Source organism: Atractosteus spatula, chromosome 14, assembly GCF_055471065.1.
Source record: "Atractosteus spatula isolate fAtrSpa1 chromosome 14, fAtrSpa1.hap1, whole genome shotgun sequence".
NCBI classification, from domain to species: Eukaryota; Metazoa; Chordata; class Actinopteri; order Semionotiformes; family Lepisosteidae; genus Atractosteus; species Atractosteus spatula.
The window spans coordinates 20,914,555-20,935,831 of NC_142719.1; the positions used below are offsets into that span (position 1 = coordinate 20,914,555).

Here is a 21,277-nt window from a genome sequence, read left to right on the forward strand (position 1 = left end):
CCCCAGTGGGCAACTCTCTGACTTGCTGGTATGAGAGTACTTGTGGTGCAATTAGTGTGTTAAAAATTAAAAAAGCACAACCATCATGTAAATACCCATGCAGCCTCCCCTCCTCAGTCTCATTTGCCTTTCAAATCAGAAAGCGGGTGGTTGTTTGTATACACGTGAGTGTACCAGGCAAACTTTTTCCTTTTGAGCTCTGAGCACAATGAAGAGGGCTACCCAGACACAACAAAAGAAATTGAGCATCCTCATTCAGCTTTGTTATGTGTGAGAGACAGGGCAATGATTATGAGTTTGCAAACCCTAAGTGATTTGCATTGTGTTGCACTGAGGCAGAGTGATGGTGCTTTGCATTAATTTTAAGAAAATGCAATAGTTTTAAGGCATGTATAAATGCCCATATGTATATACATTTGTGCGTATATAGTGTATACTGTGCATATAATCATTTTACATATAAAATGCTACTTGAAGATGTTGGCTCTTTAAGCAGGCTTATCTCACCATGAGCATACTATTAACCAAAATTGATAAATTGTGCAGATTGAGCGAGGAAAAAGGCCATCTCTCTCTAAACCTATTGATGTACAGTATATCTCTATATTCCAAGACTGCCTGCCTCCATACTATATCAGTATCTATTTCCATCCATTTCTTTCATCTGTCCGTATTGCTCTGTTTTCTGGAGGTGTTATATGGTGACAGCTGGCACATGAAAAATGACATTTTGAATAAAGTATGAGTACACTGTAGATAACATTCCCGAAATGAAAAACATTAAAAAAAAACTAAAAGAGGTTCCAGTAGAGATTGCTTCTGATTTTCTGTATTGCCCTCTATCACAGTCTATTTAAGACCAATGATACTGGAGTGAAGTGGATCTGTGTAACTGCCTTGGAATTCAGCCTCCTGTATAACATAGGTATTGATTGACTGAGAGTGGGCTGATAGGATTGGCTGACCTCACAAAGGTTCTCTACTGGCTGATAGCAAATCCCCCTTCCCTCCAGAGAATGGGCCAGTTCTGTCTGGACCAAAGATTTGGTTCTTCAGTCCCTGCTGACAAGGTTCTTTAAAGGTCCACAAAGTTTTGGCACAGAGTTTCCATCTAGATGTATAATATAGACATTTGAATTGCCAGGAAGGAGGCCAAAAATATATTGCAACAAAGTAAAAGAAATATGTAGCATTCTTTCAGCACTATACAACATTAACCAAACTCTAAAGGAGAGTATAAGTAGTCTGCATGAAAATAGAAGATTAATAATAGCTGATGAGAAAAATAGTTAACCTGTAAAAAAGAATACTTCATACAGGTTTTACACAGGAAGACATGACAAACTTGTCTTAAATATATTTCTTGTTCTAAAATGAGTTCCAACAGTATTGGATAGTTTTATCATAACTGACAATGCATTTCTTAAGGGACTAAGATAGGTCCAAACCAATATTTCACTTAGTCCTGATGGTATTTTTCCAGTCTTAAGGTAATGGGGCATGTTATTTATACTCCTATGTGAGATATTTCAGTTCTCATTTAGAACGAGAGTTGTACTTACAGATTGGAAAACTGCAAACGTGATATCACTTCATAAAAAAGAGGGACAGAACTGAGCCAAAAATAACACCGTGGGCCAACCAGTTACACTTCCGTTACTAGTAACATTATGGAAAGGATAAACTATACCTGGGCGGCATGGTGGCACAGTGGTTAGCATTTGACTTTCTAAGGGTTCAATTTCTGGGGTGCAATCTGCAGGGTGTTTGCATGTTCAAACACATTTGTGTGGGTTTCATCTGGATGCTCTGGTTTCCTCCAAGAGTCCAAAGACATCCTGGTAAGTTAATTGGATTCTGGGACAATCCAATGGGTGAGTGTGTGTCAGTGTTTGTGTGTGCTCTGCAATGAACTTGCGTCCCATCCATGTCATACACTACCTTGCTCCCATTCCTTGCTGAGATAGGCTTCAGGTCCCCTGTGATCCTGTAATGAATAAAGCAGTTAGTAGATTGATGGATATACTTACAAATGGCATTTAAAGAGACAATCAACAGATTAGAATAGAAAGGTGAAATCTTTTGTAATAAAATGTTGAATTCTGAGAGCATGCAAGAACATAATATAACTCTAAATCAGAAGTTACTGTATATGCATGTTCACTGATCTGCATTGGATGCCATACCTCATCCAAGTCCACTGGTGTAAGTTTTGGTCCTGTGGCAGTATCAACCAGCAGTGGAGATAGGCTTGGTTCCGAGTCCGAAAAAACACTAGGCAAAAGTGTAGTTAAAAACTGGGCGAGAATCAAATCTGAGAGATAAACAAAACAGCTGATGTCTGGAATAAGCAAGGGTCAAACCCAAAGGTGGCAAACATAACAGGTGCAGCAAGAATTCTGAGGCTGAAGCAAGCTTTAACACAGAGCAGTGACTGAAGAGGGAAGGTATCTTAAATAGCAGTCTTGATGATTACTGGAAACAGGTGTGGATGCTAATTACTGAAGCAGCATGGTAATGAGTAGTCACAGCAAATTTCTGCTGCAACAGAAACATAGTATCGCAGAGAGCAGAGCACTGGTGCTAGAGAATTCATGTTCAGGGCTTGAGATATGCCGCTGTACTGTGAGCAAAAACTAGCATAATTTAGAGCAGTGTAATTTTACTGTGCTTCACAACAGCAGTCCATGAGGTCTCAGGACTTGATCAGTGCAGCACTGTGAAGTTAGGCTACCATCAATCACAAGTGGAGTTCAGCAGCCATTGACCATCATACCTGGATTTCACTGATTGGCCTGTTGCTCACAAATAACTATCGTTCTTCATTTCTGTGCCAAACTCACTGATGTCCTTCAGGGGGGTCTTTATAAACTCTTGATCAACTAAAGGTGACTTAGCTCACCTGCTGGCAAGTCCCACTTGTGATGACTTAGTCCAGGCTCCTGCCAATCTACATGCAGAATGAGCATGTCTTTCTGTAGTTCTCCCATGTCAGATCAGGGGTGAAAGCCAGGATTTTTTGCAGCTGAATATTGAGAAGTTAAAGGGAATGAACAATTGGGGTTCTAAATTTAATGACCAAAAAATGACATAGCCATCAGCCAGATCACCCTGCAACTCACAACTGGCAACCCACTGAAGCTAAGCAGGTGTGAGCCTGGTCAGTACCTGGATGGGAGACCTCCTGGGAAAAACTAAGGTTGCTGCTGGAAGAGGTGTTAGTGGGGCCAGCAGGGGGTGCTCACCCTGCAGTCCATGTGGGTCCTAATGCCCCACTATAGTGATAGGGACACTATACCGTAAAACAGGCGCCATCCTTCTGATGAGACGTAAAACCGAGGTCCTGACTCTCTGGGGTCATTAAAAATCCCAGGGCATTTCTCGAAAAGAGTAGGAGTGTAACCCTGGTGTCCTGGCCAAATTTCCCATTGGCCCTTACCAATCATGGCCTCCTAATAATCCCCATCTATGAATTGGCTTCATTACTCTGCTCTCCTCCCCACTGATAGCTGGTGTGTGGTGAGCCCAGGTGGATGCTGCACATTGGTGGTGGTGGAGGGAAGTCCCCATTACCTATAAAGTGCTTTGAGTGGAGAGTCCAGAAAAGCGCTATATAAGTGTAAGCAATTATTAATAAGTATTATTATTATAGTAGCTGTCTGCAGTGTGTAGGTCTTAAGATTTATAATGGAGTTCATTTCCTTAAATTTCTATGGGCAGGCTTCTATTATTCTGATTTATTACTTTTTATATGATGTTAATGGTTCAATGTCTCTGTCTCTTTCTCATTCTGGCAGGGTGCAGGTGGAGTTCTATGTGAATGAAAACACATTCAAGGAGCGCCTCAAGCTGTTTTTCATTAAAAACCAAAGATCGAGTGAGTGTAAACTTCTTGATTTTCTAATAGAGTTTCAAATCCATAGTCTTATGGCATACTGTAATAAGATATGTCCAGAATTCCAGACAGAATGAGTCAAGGGTTCCAGCAAACTAATGTGATTTTGTTTGTTGGGAAAAATTAATTTGCATAGAAAATCTTCTTAAAAAGGCTTACACAACAGAAAATGCCATGCCACCAAAACAGTCGTAATATAAAAAAATATAGTTCTGTGTGTTTACAAATCAATACCAGACATTTGAACCACTAACAAATCAATGCTGGAAATCAATGTCTGATCAGCCAATTTGAGCTGTAGTGCAGCTTCATAATACAGTAGCTAGATGTGAAGGGTTTTTATTAGGTTTTCCAAAATAACAAGGAATTTTAGAGCTAACAAGGACTTGGAGATGTAAACTAATGCACTGTTTTGTTTCCAAGAAACTGATGTACATCAAAGAGCCTCCTGGAATTATTTCAGCAGAGTATGCCAGGGTGTAATGAGAAACAAAGGTGCACAGAACAAGTTTTTGGATAGTGCTAAACTAGTTGATAAATGAGTTCATGAAAAGAAATGAACACAAGTTGATTCACCCTGTAAAGGAAGATAGGAAGTAGTCCTTTTCACACCTTGGTTTCAAAGGTTATTTTACTGGTGGCTAATCAAATTCATTTGTTTTTTCCTTTGTTTTCTGAATCAGACTGCAATTGCAGATTTGATTATTTGATTGCACCCTCAGCATAACAAACTAACTGAATCGCATTGAAAAGCAGTGCATGATTTCTCTCCAACTTTTCATTCTTAGCTCCTAAGAAAATCAAATCCAAAACATTTTGGAACACCCTCATGACAGCTAACCCTCTCAAAATAATAACTGGAGAATAACAGCCACTGGCTGTTTTGGTCTTAGAAACTGTCTTTTCAAGATCAGTTAGGATAGTTTGCTGCAGGTTGGTGTGATTGTAAGATGTTGCACTAACTTCTAGATAGTCCTACATCCCAACTTCTCACTTATGCAGATGTGTTTCATTATTTGATTACTGTAAAATTTTTCTCCAGGGCCTTCTAAAACCCCCCACAAAAACACATTTCAAGACTGGTGAGATCTGAAATTGGGTGCAAATAAATCATCCAAAATGTAAAGGATCTTCAAAAAAGCTATTAATTGGGTGAATGATTAATAAGTTGGCATCAAAATGAGTTTGGGTCAAGTACCAAGAGCTTTTACTGGAACAAATGCTGTAAGGACCCCGTAATTACAATGAACATGATTTGTGCCTGAACATCTGAAACAAGGATCTGCTGTATTGTTCATACCTCTATTGACATAGAAATCTTTCACTCTGAATTTCACTCTGCCTGTGGGCAATCATTCTTTCTATTCTTTCACTGTGCTATCCTATGGTTTTCCCATGCTTTCGTAGGCAATATTTTTTCATAGAGAATGGATGGAAGAAGCTGGGTGATGCCACCATCATAGAACAACTACTCCACTACTGCATAGCAGTATTATAGCCTTAGGTAGAAAAGCACTGTTAACTAATTATTCCATATCTTAGATTGTCTTGAACACTATTTACTAGGATTTAATGAGGAGTTTAATAAGGATAGATGAGATATTATGGTCAAAAGGATTATAGATTTGATTTGTAGATTAGTGAGTACATTTTGAAACTAGTAATCTACAGATCCAGAAGACTGACTCCTGAAAATTTTCAAGTCACAATGTCATTTTACACCATAGTGAAGGTTTTCTTGTCTGAACCAAAGCACGCCTGCAGACTGGCATCTAATTTGGGCTCTGTGCTGTGTTTTAGGTCTGCGAGTACGACTGTTCAACTTCTCCCTGAAGCTCCTGAGCTGTCTCCTGTACATCATCAGAGTCCTGCTGGATGACCCAAGGGAAGGCAGGGGGGGCTGGTGAGTGGGTCCTGGCACTGGAGTCCCTCTGGTGGCTGGGGAATCTCCAGTCCTGGTCTCCTAGGGTCCAAATGAGAATAAGGACCAAATGAAGTCTGTTCTGAAACTCATTGTTAGCCAGTGTAGGGGGGTGGGGGTTTTAGGGTTAGTGACATTCCAATGTCTAAATAAGGGATATAGGTTAGGGGGAGAGGGGTTGTAAGTCCTGGTAGCAGCATAGAGATGAAGTGGCAGTTCTCTATGTGTTCTTACCACTTTCACCTTAAACTAGTTACAACTTAGGTTGCTTCACCTCTGCTTATTGACATACATACTGAAGATGTTCGAGTAAGGAACTGCTTCAGCATTGGCTTCAAAGTAACAAGTAGGGGTTAATTCTACTCTTAAAAGTAGAAAGGAAAACCAGCATTTCAGCAGTTGAGCCCACTGGCACCAGAAGATGGCTCAAGAATTGAAATATTTCCACAGTATGGAATTAGTCTGTACGTTTGTACATATTGCCTTATTGATTCTGAAGCTTGGAAAGATTATTTCTTGTGATTCATACCAGGCAGGGCTTTACCTTTTGTCAAATTTATGTTTAATAAAGAACTAGCCTCAGAAGCATCTATAAAATCTTTTTTTAGGCTCTGCAGGGGTGTGTCCACCTGCTAACTTCCCTTGTCTTGCTCATGATTTGACTTGTGAGGTTAACGTTGGCTCAAAGGCTAGCCAAACTGGTGTGATATAATTCTGATTTCTAGAACTAAGTGTTGTTAGCCAGTATTGATTTCACACACCTTTGCCATCTTGTGCTTGCCGTGCAATGCGTTGCTTGAGTGATTTTCAGGATAATACTGATACATGTAGAATGGTAAGTCAGCCAGTCATTGGTGGACACTTGTTGATGTTTATCAGGGCTATTGTCGACACAGGACAATTGGTGTCCCATTTAGGACAAACTCTTTTTGGCTAAATTATGGAATGTCCCTGCTAAAAGAGAACTGTAGCACTACACAGATACTTTTCATATGATTTTTCATACTCCTTTCTTTAATTTTGCTTCAGACGTTCAAACACCCCCTGACCTTACAAAGCTTATCTATGTACATTTGCTATAGAATTTTCACTCACTGTGTTTTATCATAGCTTTGCAGTAGTTGCCCATGGTGTCAACATGCATTCCCTGTGCTTTGTTGAACAAAGCATGAAAATGACAATGTGCACAAAATCCCAGGAAGTACTTTAAACAGTGTTTCAATTTTCTAGTGCAGTGGTTCTCAAACTTTTTGGACCAAGTACCACCCCTAATCCAACCAAAGCATCCAAGTACCACCTACAAGTCATCATCTCATAGGAACCCCAGAAATTCTCAATGACCAACATGAGCGCGAGTGCACACACACACATATAATAAATATTATAATAATAAACTTCGTAGTGCCTTTAAAGGTGGCTTCTCAAAGTGTTTTACAGAGAAAAAACAGTAACAACAACAAATAAAAATAATAAAAAAGCACCATTTCAGTGAGAGGGGTGAGCCTGTTTAGTCGAGCAAAGCAGATGTGAATTAATTTTTCGAGCCTTGATACAATTCACAACAGAGTCTAACAGATTTTAAATCGTCAGGCATTTTCTTGACGGTAAAGGTCTCGCGGTGGATGTTGCAATGCGTCCATTCATTTCTGGAGCAACCTCTCTAATTTGTGCAACTACACCGCTGTGTCGGCTTGTCATCGCTCTAGCACAGTCTGTATAAACTCCGACACATTTTATCCAGTCGATGCCATTCTCTTCGATAAATTTATTCAGAAGCTGAAATACGTGCTCTCCTGTAGTTCCTGTTGGTAGCGGCTTATAGAACAGAAAGTCTGACGTACCCTTAAACTCGTATCTAACGTAAACGAGCGACTTGGCCAAATCGACTACAGACTCATCTAATTGCAGTGAAAAACATCTTCTCATCTTAACGCGCTCTATCAGCGTACTTTCGATATAATACTTCATTTCAATAATTCTATTAATGACTGTGTCTTTCGGGGGGGGGGGGGCAGCAGGTCGAGCTGTTCTGCACCTTTTTCTCCACACCTAATAGTGTGGGGCTTACCTGCTTTAGCAACCCGCAAGTTTGCATTTTTCCGCGTTTCCGTTTTTATTTCCGTATTTAAGTTTCTATTTCATGCGCATGGGAGCGAAACACAGAGACGCTCAGTGTATTTTTCTCAAATTAACTTAGAACAGTTCTTAAATATTTTTCTGTTATCTATCACGCTTTCCTGTGTTCACAAGATTACCAGCGTTCGTAGCATGTATTTCTATGCTTTCCCATGCTTACAACATTGGCATTGTTCCAAAATCACGCACATTCTCTTACTTCCCTATTTGCTGGAGATACAGTAGCTTTTTTTAAATACAATTGGTCACTTGCGTCCGTAGCACGCATTTCTATAGAGTGGTATAGAATTACAGAGTATTTCTTGTGTCCACTGAAGTATTAGCGCGCACTGTATCGTAGTACATAGGCTGCGTATTCGACACGTATTAAAATACAAAATATGAAAACCCGTCCCGATTTTTCAGCGCACACAACACAGTTCCAGGGTCATTTGGCGTACCACCTGGCGGCACTCCACGTACCACTGCAGGTACGCGTACCACAGTTTGAGAACCACTGTTCTAGTGCAAACCATACTAAGGGTATGATAAAGCCATAGGAAACAACAGCAAACCCATGATCAAAATAAGAATGGAAATGAAATGTCCCTTTTTGTAAGAATATAACTTTATGGCAACATATAAGGCAAATATACTGCAGACCTCCTGTGGAAATAGCCTACTTAAAATACACTGAGAAGTTCTGTGATTCAGATGGCCAGAAGACACTTTTTCCATAATTAACGGTTGGAACTGGAAACAATTGTGTGGGTAGAAAACGAAGCAAAAGACAGGGAATCTCATCTTGCAGTCACTAAGCTTTTAAGAAGTCCCTTTCTGGTTGAGATAGTGTGCAATGGTTTATTGGTGAAACGGTTTTGATGTACCTTGTATGACACTGTAGCCATCACATCTAAAATGCAGCATTATATAGGAGCCCTAAAATTCTACCCACAATCCTGCAGGTTTTCAGATCATTGCCTACTTATGTAACAGCTAAAATCCTCTAGCCTTAAGCCTTCTACACAGCTTTCAGTCAAACTGCTTACTGGAGTCCTAATTGTAGCTAAGCACCGACCCCCTCTTATATCTCACTATACAACAAGTAAAATATTGTTGTGGGAAATTTTGCTGCATTTTTTATTTTGTTTCTCTTCAAACCTCCCCATTCATGCTAGTTGAGAGGTTGGGGGGGGGGGGGGGGGGGTGTTCTGCTAGCTTCATTCTCATGGCCAGGGTCTTGATGTCTCAGGTGAGGGGGTTAGAAGCAATTTAAAAAAATATTTCCTCTGGTAAGTCATCCCATGTACTGCTCTTCTCTGTCACAGTGGGACAGAGGGACAGAGACTGGCATAACGTTCTGAAAGTAGGAAAAGAAGAGGGTCCTCCTAACTTTATTGGTTTTTGGGGCTTCACAGCAGTCGTAAGGTTTTTCAACACACTATCACACTAGCGAATGCCCCCCACACACACACACTCCATACACGAGGAGGCTGGAATCACTTAATCTGGTTCTGTGACAACAGCTTAAATAAGAAATACGAACAAATATTGCAAAGAAAACCATAGTGCATGAAAGATTTCTAAGAGCAGAGAAATCTCTTTTATTTATTTAGTTCCAAGAGAATATGTAAAGGGCTGTCAATGCCCAAATTCATCTTTTAACACTGTCCAGACCACATCTGAGGAGTTCAGCAGTTTTGTATTTTGACATTTTTCTCCTTTCCCGTCTGTCTGATCTGCCAGATAAAAAAAAACTGCACTTTACACTGCACTGCCAGTTAGAGAGATTTCTGCACAACACAGCTTTGCAATCCCCCGTGAGTTGCTAAAGTACCCACGACTTTTCAGTCCATATTTAAGATCCTGACAATGGTGCATTTCAGAAAAAGGCTGACTCTATTTCCAAAGTTCTTTCTTTCAAGCTGTGGTATCAGTGTAAGAGGTGGGGTGGCATCCTCTTGCCTGCCCTGAGAACCTTAAGCCTTTAACTACCAAACAAAATGTTTAAAAATAGTCTTTGGCTTTCCAATTACATCAAAGGTCATTATTGCTATGTTACCAGCTCAGTAATATCAACAATAATTATCTGCCCAAAGACTTTCTTGTAGTTTTTATTGCTGTTTGTCTTCTAATAGAAGTTAAAAGAAGCAACTGGGTAAACCTTTAGTCTAAGAATCACCTATTTGGCAGTTACTATAAACCTGTTAATTATTCTTTAATGACTAATAACTTTCTAATACTAATAGCTGTATTTATAAACATGTTATAAAGTACACTGTAACTGAACTTGCTGATAAATCACAAAATCACTTGATTCTAATAGTTGTTTTATTACTAAAGTACTTGTAAAGTACTTGCAGTTAACAAGCTCCCAGTAATTCCCTAACTGTGTGTGAATATAAGTCACAGTTAGATTGTGAACAATGAAGCAAATGATTTGACATATTAAGTAATTTATGGGGGATCATTAGGGTACCCTTGATTACAATGCTTAATGCACTAGAAACTTGCAGCTGTTTTCAGATTGAGCTGCAGGACTGGACTGAGACTCTCCAGGACTGTGGGTGGAGACCCCTGGGATATTGCTTTGTGGTGCGTTGTAATGATAGCAAGCCACCACTAGAGGCTGCCATGGAGATAGCCTTTAGGACCTGTGTTCACTAATTGGATGTTGATGGAATGGAATGCATACATTTGACATAGGTGGCAGAAGAGGACAGCAGATGCTATCCTATCCAGTCTTTAATTTAGAAAATAATTTATTTTTGAAAATTCCTTTTTGTTTGCTTTGTAAATGAAGTCAGAAACATTCTTTGCATCCTTAATTTCCATCAGTGTCTGAAGAGTTTTATTGGGTGAAGAACTCTAGCTGCACAACTTAGTCAGGGCTCTTCCTCTTGTGTTGAATTGTGTCCTCTCTGATAACATAACATTCCAAACTACACAAGCACCAGTCAGTCAATGGGGGCGCTGTTGCACAGGACATCAAGGAAACTGGTCAAGATCCCTAGGCCAAATATGTCCAGTTTTGTGTTTTCCTGAGGTTCTACCACTCATATGTGACTAAGAACATAGCACAGATTCCATCTCTTTTCTGGTTTAATGTCTTGGGATCCATGTCTCAGAGGGTAATTGGACCTGTTTCAAGACTGTGCCTGTGAAAGGAAATTTGGAATGAAAGCCAAGGTTCTTCAAAAAGTTCAGATATAAAACTAAATTTCCTCCTTCCCTCCCACAACTTGTTTTTCAGCATCTTATTTTACCAACATATAAAGTTAATTTACACTTAACTTCACAGTGCAGAGAATCACTAATTCCATGCAGTTTATTCAACAAGTAAGAGGTGAGATGACAAAAAAATGAAGATGGTATGCGTGTCACCATGACTGGCTTTGTCTGCCTACGTGCTGTTTTTCCACACTTGGTTTCACACTCCAGAAGGGTTTCTCCAATGCCATCTGTGGTTACCCCCACTCAGAATTAAAACACTTTTACGTCAACCCCTGCTGTTTAGTGAAGACCAGCAGAAAATATAGACTGGAGTTCTAGATAGATAGGAAATGCAGGGAGTAAAATGAAGTAAAGTGCATTAACTTTTTGAAAACCACTTCAACTGCTCCTGCCACCTCATGATTGTGAATTCTCAGAGGCCACGACGGCATAAATTTTATATAGGCTGCAGTTCAAGCTCAGTGTTCTGCTCAGAAGAAAATGTACACATAAATGGAGCACAAACATTACTTTTGAAAGGGAGTGAAGAGTCTGAAACTATGCTGACTGGCTATACGAATTGTGGATGGGGTAAAGACCCACAGAACTGGACCACGAAGACCTCCTGCAAGTTGAAAAGCTAAAGTGAAAAGGTGAGAGGGAGGAATGTGGTTAAAGAGACCCAAGGCAAGACATTTGCTTGAAGAATGTTGGGCGTGGGCCCACAGAAGGCTGAAGAAGATGATGATAATGAAGATCAGGATAAATAGTAAAGTATGTTTCTATATCTTATTCAACCTGCCTGTTCTATAACAGGCAATGGTCTATCCCAACATGATTCTTACTGTGGGAGCTGTGGTAATGTGCAGTATGTATACACAAAACCATCCGGGCACACCAAAGATTGACTTCAAAAAATGACTTGTGAATGCCAAAGAGAAAAGACTTTTCAATCAGTCAGTCTGTCATTCAGTCAGAGGCTATTTGAAAATGTAAGCTATTTTTTAATTAAAAAAATCACAATTTCTTCCCCCTGTCTATATTGTTTCCTGCTCTTTTGGCAGTTTAAATATTTTACTGTTATTTATTGAAAAAAAATATGAACATCTTGTCATAATAATGAAACTGAGACAAATTAAAGGAGTGATCACAGCTTTAGATCTGGAGTCTATACCACAACCAAGAAGCTCCACAGTAAAGGTTCTGTGATAGGAAAATGTAGTCTCTCTTAACCTCTTAATGCTGGACGTGTGTGTATGCGCAACTTTTTAAGAAAAACATGCCTCAAAAGTTACGTCTCACTTCATTATTTTATATCACCAAAACCACAAAACCTTTACAGAAAACCTTTTATCAATCGAAAAACATTTAACTAGGGCTTCACAAAACAGTTTTTAGAAATTGTAGAAAAACTTTCATATGGTCACATGTGTGCTACCCCCAGCATGGTCGTAAACGTTCATGGTGTAAATCAATATCTATCTTTGATTCCTTCATAATTTGTAATAGTTGTTTACCAACAAAACCACATAACCATGTTATTTATCGAAAAAGGACAACCGGAGCTTTAAAAAAAACGTTGTTGTTTTTTAAAAAAACCAAGACGATCGATCACAGTCACTTTTTATCTGATGATGCACTTCTAAACTTCCAATATGCATTGATAAGGTAATCAATAAGCCAGCAAAACAAGACTGCAAAAGCAAAACCCAGCAAAATATATATCCCATGTTTTTACCTTATTCTGAAGCTTGATATATATCCACAGAAGCCTAGACTAGCTTATCTCCAGACCTGGAGGCTTTTGAACATTATTGACTTCGTAGTAAATGTTTGAAGCAGGACCGCCAGAAATAAGGCGATCTGATTGGTAAAAAGCGCTGTCATTCATTGTATTTTCAGCCATTCAGAGGCCTTAGGGGGTAAGACTTCCTCTAGAAGCCTCAGGCTGCATTCTGCCTGCCTTTTAGCTGTCAATCATTGACTCAGAAGGTGTAATCAATCAGTTTTTTATCAGTTTCTTATCAATGCTTATCAGGAAGGCAACTCTTCCCTTTTCACGGGTAATTTCTTATTATTCTCCATTTCAGCTGGGGCTGTCCCAAGCAGAACACCTCAACACTGCTAAAAAGCCAGTTCGATTGGTAAGTATGGGGTTTGATATTCAGTTATATTGGTGTTTGCAGGGTAGTGATGTCATTCCAGTACCAGGTTTGTTGTACCACCCTGGGACAGCTGCTGGCAGGGCTCTGCACATGCAATAACTAAACCTGCTGCATGACCTTTAATACATACAGTACAGTACAGCAATGTATTTCACAAACCAGAAAGAAACCTACAGATTTTAACAGCAATTAGTTACAGTACCAGTCTGACAGTTTTATTCAAAGTGACTTAAGAAACAGGTTGAACACTGATTGAGCAATTGCTGCTGAAAGCTTTTACAGTACTTACAGTACAGTTGAACAGAGCTCCATCTGTATGTTCCTACCTTTTTAAATGTGTGTTTTATCCATATCAATCAAGCATATTTAGGTAATAAGAAGGAAGAAATGTTGTGTAGAGTTTGTTTTTTGCAGATGGATTTTTGTGTTTGTATTAGTTGATGCAACAGCAGAAGATAACAGATGTGTGAATCAGACCGACAATCTAATTTAATCTTCCATGTTGTACGCAGGAACTTTGTGATGAGAGTTGCTCTTCTTGAGCTGTTTTGTTTTCAAAATTGTGCAAACTAAATAAAAGTACAGAACTAACTTTAAAACTAATCCAACTCTGGAAAAAAAATATGTAGAACTCTAAGTGAGGTGTTGAACCAAAGACATGCTGTTGTGAATACAGGGTGCAAAAAAAAGATATATGATCTACTTGCACCAGGTCTTCAGGTCTCTCAGTAAGTGATTTCAATGCCCGTTGGGAGGTGGTTTCTACTGGTGCCTCAGTGGCAGCACAAGAGAAAATAAAAGTTAGAGTGCACAGTGCTCAGTAATGTGGGTTGAGTGCTTTTTTTCCAGGCAGTGCAATGCTATTTGGGCAAGAGGAGGCAGTCGGTCGATACCCAGAAAGCTGTGTGGAAATTAATAAAGAACAAGAAGAAAGCCAGGGCTACATTACAGTGACAGGAGAGCCATTCAGATTAATGTGTCAGCCCACGTAATGGGTTGTCTATGGACCTGAATTCCAGCTGTTCTCAGAAAGGTTTATCACTGGTGTGGCTAATACTTCTTCACTGTCCCCACTCCCCTTAGAATGTCCATAATTGTTGAAGTTTGTTCAACACAACACAATGATAGATTGACTTCTGCTTCAGTTAATTCTCCAGCTGATTTCAAAGATGGCGTTGTTTTTGTTGTACGTTCTTCTGAAATTGTACTGATCTCCATATAATAGAGCCGTATTTTCCCCAGAAATTCTGAACATGTTTCTAAGTTTCTGTTAAGGTACTAAACATTTTTATGTGTTCGTCATTGTAACCAAGGAATCTTTCAAAGTGTTTCACGATCAAAACTACAGGTGAACCGATCATTGCACACTGGCACATACTAGTTGTATTCTAGTTATAGCTTCAGTTACTGTCAGATCCTTTTGAATTAAGGCATACAGTAGGTACTTTAGATTGGCCATATTGTTGTAATATGTGATGAATTTGTCTCATAAACCTTTCTGATCCTACCCAGGTCACTGATAATTTGGGTAAACAGGCCCCTACCACTCTGGGCATTGCAGGTAAGGAATACTCACTTTATTATTTTTAAAATGGGGGTATGTGTACATGCAGGGGACTTCTGAGAGTCACCTGGGGTATGCAGGATGGCTTAGTAATGCCCAAATAAAACATAACTTTTGAATTTATTTTTGTGTTGGATTTAATTCCTTCTGGGGTGGCATGGTGGCACAGTGGTCAGCATTGCTGCATCACAGTGCTGGGGTCCAGACCTGGAGTGCTATCTGTGTGGAGTGTGCATGTTTTCTCCATGTTCACTTGGGTTTCCTCCAGGTGCTTTGGTTTCCTCCCACAGTCCAAAGAATACTGATAGGTTACTTGGCTCCTGGGAAAACTGGGCCTGGTGTGAGTGTGCGTGTCTGTGTATGTCCTGCAATGAACTGGCATCTTGTCCAGGGTGTATCCCACCTTGCGCTTGTTGCTTGCCGGGATCGGCTTCAGGTGTCCGTGACCCTGAATTGAATAAAATGGTTAGAAAATGGATATTTGCTTCTTATGCCTTTCAGCATGTAGGGGCAGCAACATCCTGGTTCAAGTTCAGTGACCACTTTGAGCTCCTGTGCTCATGGTGGGCCTCACCTCTGTGTGTCTTATAGTGTCTCCACTGGCAGCTGTAACTGACAGATTGAGTTTGGTGATTGCAAAGACGTATTGAGAGTTCCCTGCAAACAGACTTCAATGGCACACTGAATTTCTTATGATAACAACGTATCAAATGGAGATGATCCTCACATCACTTAGAAACTACCTAAACTACTACAACTAGGCTAGATGTGCCACACGACCTGCTCTCATTTTAGATTTTCTAATGTGCTTCTACACTTACACTCCAGAGCAATGTGCCTCACAATGGGCATGCTGCTGTGTGCTGCATGTTAATTGATGTTCTGTATGTTAATTCATGTACTCAGTGCTGTGTGTTACTTCATGTGCTGTGTGTTAATTCATGTACGTTGTGTGAATTGTGCTGTGTGTCTCCCTTTCAGTTCATGTTCTGTGTATTAATTTATATGTTAATTCATGTACTAAGTGCTGTGTGTTAATTCACATGCTTTGTGTTATGCGTTAATTCATGTGCTATGGGACAAGTTTGCATACAGGAAAAAATACAGATAATTTTGGTTCTGAGAACAGAGGGGTTAACAAATTACACTTGAATTTGGACAAATCCTGGAAAGCTAAATTTAAGAGCTTCCTTCTTTTCTCCTTAGGTTTTGGTGGCGTTAATCAGCTTTTCAGAAACCATGCTGGTAGTGTACCTCAGCTATAAGGTGAGTGTGCCAAACTCAATGTCCTGCAATGTCCTTGTAACTTTCCTTATGTTCTGTTCTACACATTTATCTGTCATGTCTCAATTCTCACAAAACATTTCCAGGTGAGAATTAATTACTTTGTATCAAACACAGACAAAAAAACATTATTGGCTTTGCTTGCCCCTAGCCAGCTGTTTAAATTCCAGGCACCTTGTCAAGCAATTTAAATGTGAGAAGTTATGAAACCTCACAGAAGGTACAGAGATAATGCTAATTTCAAAGTCACTCCATCTTTTCAAAAGCTGAAAAAAAGGTTTTACCATGCAAGTAACCTGATGAAAAAGGCTCAGTAAACCACTTGCACAGCTGGAATCCCTAAGCTTTTGCAAAATTCCTTATTGAAGCAATGGTTTCTTTCTTTGTACTTGATATGTTAATTTGGCAAATTATATCTGAATACGTACAGTACAGACAAATTTACATCTTAAGAGGTTCCTACATGTCAAAAACACTTTAGAACAAGATGAATTAAGCCCATTTTCTGAGCTTCTAAACCAGCAAAAACACAGTGCTCTAATGTCCATGGTGCAGATCCTGTACGATGACATCCAGTGATGTCCTGCCTGAGTTCTGCCAGCTGGTCAGAGTCCTCTTGAATTAAGGTAGACTGATGACTTGTATGACTTAGAAGGCACCCGCAGGCTTGCAGTGATTTAACTGAGGAACATACCACTCCTCCAATTGATGAAAACTCTCCTTTAAGTTACTATGGAGCTTATTGTATACTACAAGATGAATGGTTCTGACTGGTGGGTGTCTCATAACAAACATAAGAAATGTTGCTAAAGAGGTGAGACCATTTGGCCCATCTAGCTGGTTTTATAATTAGTAGTTAATTGATCCAAGGATCACATTCAACCATTTCTTGAAAGAAGCCAGAGTATCATTTTCAACAACATGACTTGTTCCACACTTCCACAACCTTGTTAGGTAATGAAGTACCTCCTGTTCTCTGTTTGAAATGCACAGCCACATACATGTAGTTTCCACTTATGTCCTCGGGTTTGTATTTCATTCTTCATTCTGTAGAAATTCGCTTGGGTGACTTTGTGTCTGGATAAAGCCTCAGGTAACAGTCACAGGGCTGCAACAAGTGTAGACAAGACTGTCTAGCTCAGCAAACAAAAGAGTGGGGTAACACAGAAGTGGAGGTGCAGGTGCTTCTGGAAAAATGACTAATGCACTGTACAATTTTAATAAGGCATTTCTTGATTTAAATTCTACGCTTTTAACCATATATCATTTTTTTTTGCTTTTCAAAGATTTAGTGTCAACCTAAACACCTTTTCTATAAGAAGCCCCTATTATATCACCCTTTCTCATTTTGCATTGACGTATTGTTGTTACTACATTCACGCAAATCCCTGCAGTTCTCTACATTAAAAATCATTTACCAGATGTTTGCCCGGTCTTGAATTTGATCTAAATCTTTAGAAATTTAATTTGCTGCTTTTCTAATCCTCCCAATTTTGTATCATCTGCAAATGTAACTAGTTTACTAAGAACACTGGAATCTATATCATTGATATAAACTAAAAGGAACAGTGGTCCTAGTACAGATCCTTGTGGTACCCCACTAATTACCACCATTAGGGATACTGTTTATATATATATGTTTATATATGATATAGTTTTGTATTTGCCTTATGCTGTCTCCCAATCTGTGTGGGAAAAGTTGCAGTCTCCCATAAACACTACTTCTACGTTTCCACATACAGTTTTACTTTCATTATACAGTGTTGACTTATAATCATCATCTGTATTTAGTGGTTTATAGCGTACTCTTAACACTATACTGTGTTTTTCTTGACTGGGATTTCCTATGTGGCTGTGCACATCTGGAATCACATAAACATTAGTCAGAAAGTGTACTCTTAGGTCTTTGCACAAGTGCAACACTAGATATTTGCATAGCACCTGCAAGCTTGCACTAGCATCAATGCCACATGCATTAGTCTATCAGCCCTAATTCTTTTGTTGGGCACATTGGGTTTGCAGCTTTTCAGATGTGTGTTTCTAACACTTGCCCCATGGAGCCTATACAGTAGGTCTTTATTTACTCCATGTTAATATTAAAAAAGTGGTAATTCCAGATTTAAAATAGAAACTGGACCTTGGAAGTGCAACAGAACAAAAAATAATTATTATAGTAAACACTGAATTTTACAGAGGTTTTCCAAGACCTGTCATTTTGCGTCTATAGAAGAACCTAGTTTTTCTATCTGCTGACAATCTTGAAGCCATTTCTGCTCTACATTAGCTTTGTATTTCTTTTTCATAACAAGGACAAATGTTGTGGCAAATGTTAACAGTGAAATCTTTCAATTCCATTTAATAGAAAATGGCTCAACCAAAAAGATTCAATTTCTTGGACACTTTTTAATAAACTTGAGGACTCCTCTTTGTTCCCCTCCTCCTATCTGACCTCTGATCCTTGACCTGTGTGTTTGTTGTTTCCAGGGCAACGTGTGGGAGCAGGTGTTGCGAGTCCCCTTTATTCTGGAGATGATCAGTGCCGTGCCATTCGTCATCACAGTGAGTGACTCAGGTTTGCTGATACATTCCAGTGTTGCGCTGGACTCTGATAGTCTGAGAACAATCTCTCTTCAACTGGCTTTTAGCAGCAATTTCAAATTTTACAATTGTTAAATTTTTAAATAGAGCTGTTTTTGAGTTAATTAATCATTAATCATACAATAGTGTGCTAATTTTATTAGAAGATCACCCACTTTCTCCCCCTGTTTATTGGTTGTGTGGGCATGAACCCATATCCTCAAAACCTCCTGGAAAACTCGCAATTTAAAACAAAATCCTTGACTGTGGGATGTAATCAATATGTATTTGCAAGCTTTAATACAAGCCACTTCTTCAATTATGGAAGATATTGTATTAAGGAAGTTCGAAATTCTTGTATTAAAGAACCTCTTGTATTAAATAATGTCTTGTAAACGGAGGGGAAAAAAAAGGATGCATCACCACAAGTGATAAAGCAAACAAATTCTGTTTTATGAAGTGTTATGTTAGTCATTGTTCCAGATGGATCAAATCACCAGATGTGTACAGGAGTATTTCAGTCCTTGACACTAATCTACCTGGGTCAGAATCTCATGTTAAGAAATTATAATGGCACCAAAAGTACTTAAAAGACATAATGGGTTGTGTTTTCCAGCTTTGAATTCATTTTATTTTAGATTTGTACAATGAATAACATCATATTTCTGTGTTTTCTTGAAATTATTTTTATGTGTGTAGAGATGTGTAGAGATCAATAAATAATAAGTCCCAAAGTTTTCAAGTCAATTTGCATGCTACAGTATACAATTTTTCTTGGCTATTTATGTTTTTAATATCCTATTATTTGGTGTTCTCAGCTGCTGAACCTTCTAACATTAATTATTACCCTCTCTCAAAGACAGTTCCAGTGAAAGCAGCTGCAAATCAAAAAAAGGTCATTGCAAGTCTAAATACTGGGAAGTGGAATTTATTTAACATGTGAATCTGTTACTACATGCTTCACATAACATTCACAATGTCTGTAAGACAAATATAGACGTGGCAATAACAGACACAATCACTATAAAAATACCCATTTTGTGATAAAAAATGTAATTCTTCATCTACATTTTAGTACAAAGCACAGAATGATTCCTGAAGGGAAATGCTGTAGAGCTCTGCTTTTATTGGAGCTGAAAGAAAGTAAATTTTCCTTTTCATCATGTTTGACACTTGTAAGACTCATAACATATATATAGTATGCTCAACTGACCAGTCAATCTTAGCTATGTCACGGTGAAGCACCTTAATAAAGGTAAATTGATTTTCCATGTCTGTCCACTTTAACTTCATATAGATGAATAGGAATTTGGTATCTCATTAGACTGTTCTGCTTTTTTAGCAATTTGAGACATGGAAATAGATATAGCTAGAGCTAATTTACAATAAAAGCTTGCGCTTTCTTTAAAACACCATAAGTCTGGAAGATGTTTTTTAGAATTAACAAAAGAAATGCACCCACCTGAAATGCACTTTAGTCTTTGGTGCTTAAATATGCACCATTTTAAACTTAAATTGGCCTGGTTTTAAAGATACACTGACTCAGAGCACCTCCCATTTAGTCTGGCGTTGCCTCTTCCATGATCTGTTGAAACTGACTTTGACTTGGGTACGTAGTGAAACCAAACATTAACATTGAAGTGCAACAATAACCCATTCTGGAAAGAGAAAAAGCAATACTTCTGGAACTTGTGGAGCTTAAGAGTTACAGGAGTTACTTAAGAGGACAGAAAAAAGGAAAGACACATAACAGTCTTATTAATGCACAGAAATGTGTACAGTATGTAACAAAATTACAATGGCTGCAATAAGTTCCTGTCCACCTCATGGGGACTTGCTGATCAAGTCTCGTAGCAGTGATGCCTGACATGCAGAATAAGAATGACATAACACAATTTAAATGAGTTCTGTGTGAGCTGCCTGGAATGTAAACCACATATCCAGTAATTATTTCCTCCATCTGACTTGGGAAAGCATTTGGACAGCAGCTGTAAATGGGATTCCTGCTCCTGTGGTGTACCTTTGTGATTTCACCTGTCATCGTTCCATTTCTATTCAATTCCTCCTAAAGAAAGATGCTGAATGGCTCTGGGCTGATAGATGCGGCATTATTCTCCCACTTCAGGTGTGATTGACACATCATAAAAGCAGCCAGTGTGAAAGATTGACAGCGCCAATGTTGGAAAGTGTGAATGCTTTGTGCGCGGTGTCTAATGGACTGAGTCAAGTGTAGCCTTGCTCAGTGGGCCATGGAAGGAAATTAGCTCTTCAGTGTTTATGAGAGGTTTTTGTTTTGTTTTAAGAAATAGATCTCTTTACATTTTTTACGTACTGCACACTAAGAACAATCTCATTAAAAAAGGTGCCATTCTGTAAACGGGTCTCTTTACCTGTTCTTTCTGGGGAGTGTAATTATAGGTACAAACTACTAGATTTTAAAAAATATTTGACAAACTAAGATATTATTTCACCATTGTCTTTTAACATACTGTACAGATAAATGTTTAAAACATTGGAACCTAAAATAGTCTTATCTTTTGTAT

At 38.9% G+C, this 21,277-nt stretch overlaps 1 protein-coding gene across 2 annotated transcripts in view; it reads left to right on the top strand.

Annotated features, from left to right (window-relative positions):
- Positions 1-21,277, top strand: part of kcnt2b (potassium sodium-activated channel subfamily T member 2b) — a 179,567-nt gene that overhangs the window by 88,699 nt on the left and 69,591 nt on the right. Inside the window, exons 2-8 of one of the 2 annotated variants that reach the window (XM_088932147.1) lie at positions 3,798-3,877; positions 5,696-5,798; positions 5,920-5,928; positions 13,235-13,288; positions 14,822-14,870; positions 16,080-16,139; positions 18,642-18,716. In XM_088932147.1, coding sequence (XP_088788273.1) covers positions 3,798-3,877; positions 5,696-5,798; positions 5,920-5,928; positions 13,235-13,288; positions 14,822-14,870; positions 16,080-16,139; positions 18,642-18,716 — 430 coding nt within the window. The remainder of the gene's footprint in view (positions 1-3,797; positions 3,878-5,695; positions 5,799-5,919; positions 5,929-13,234; positions 13,289-14,821; positions 14,871-16,079; positions 16,140-18,641; positions 18,717-21,277) is intronic. The other variant, XM_088932148.1, reaches the window with a different exon arrangement.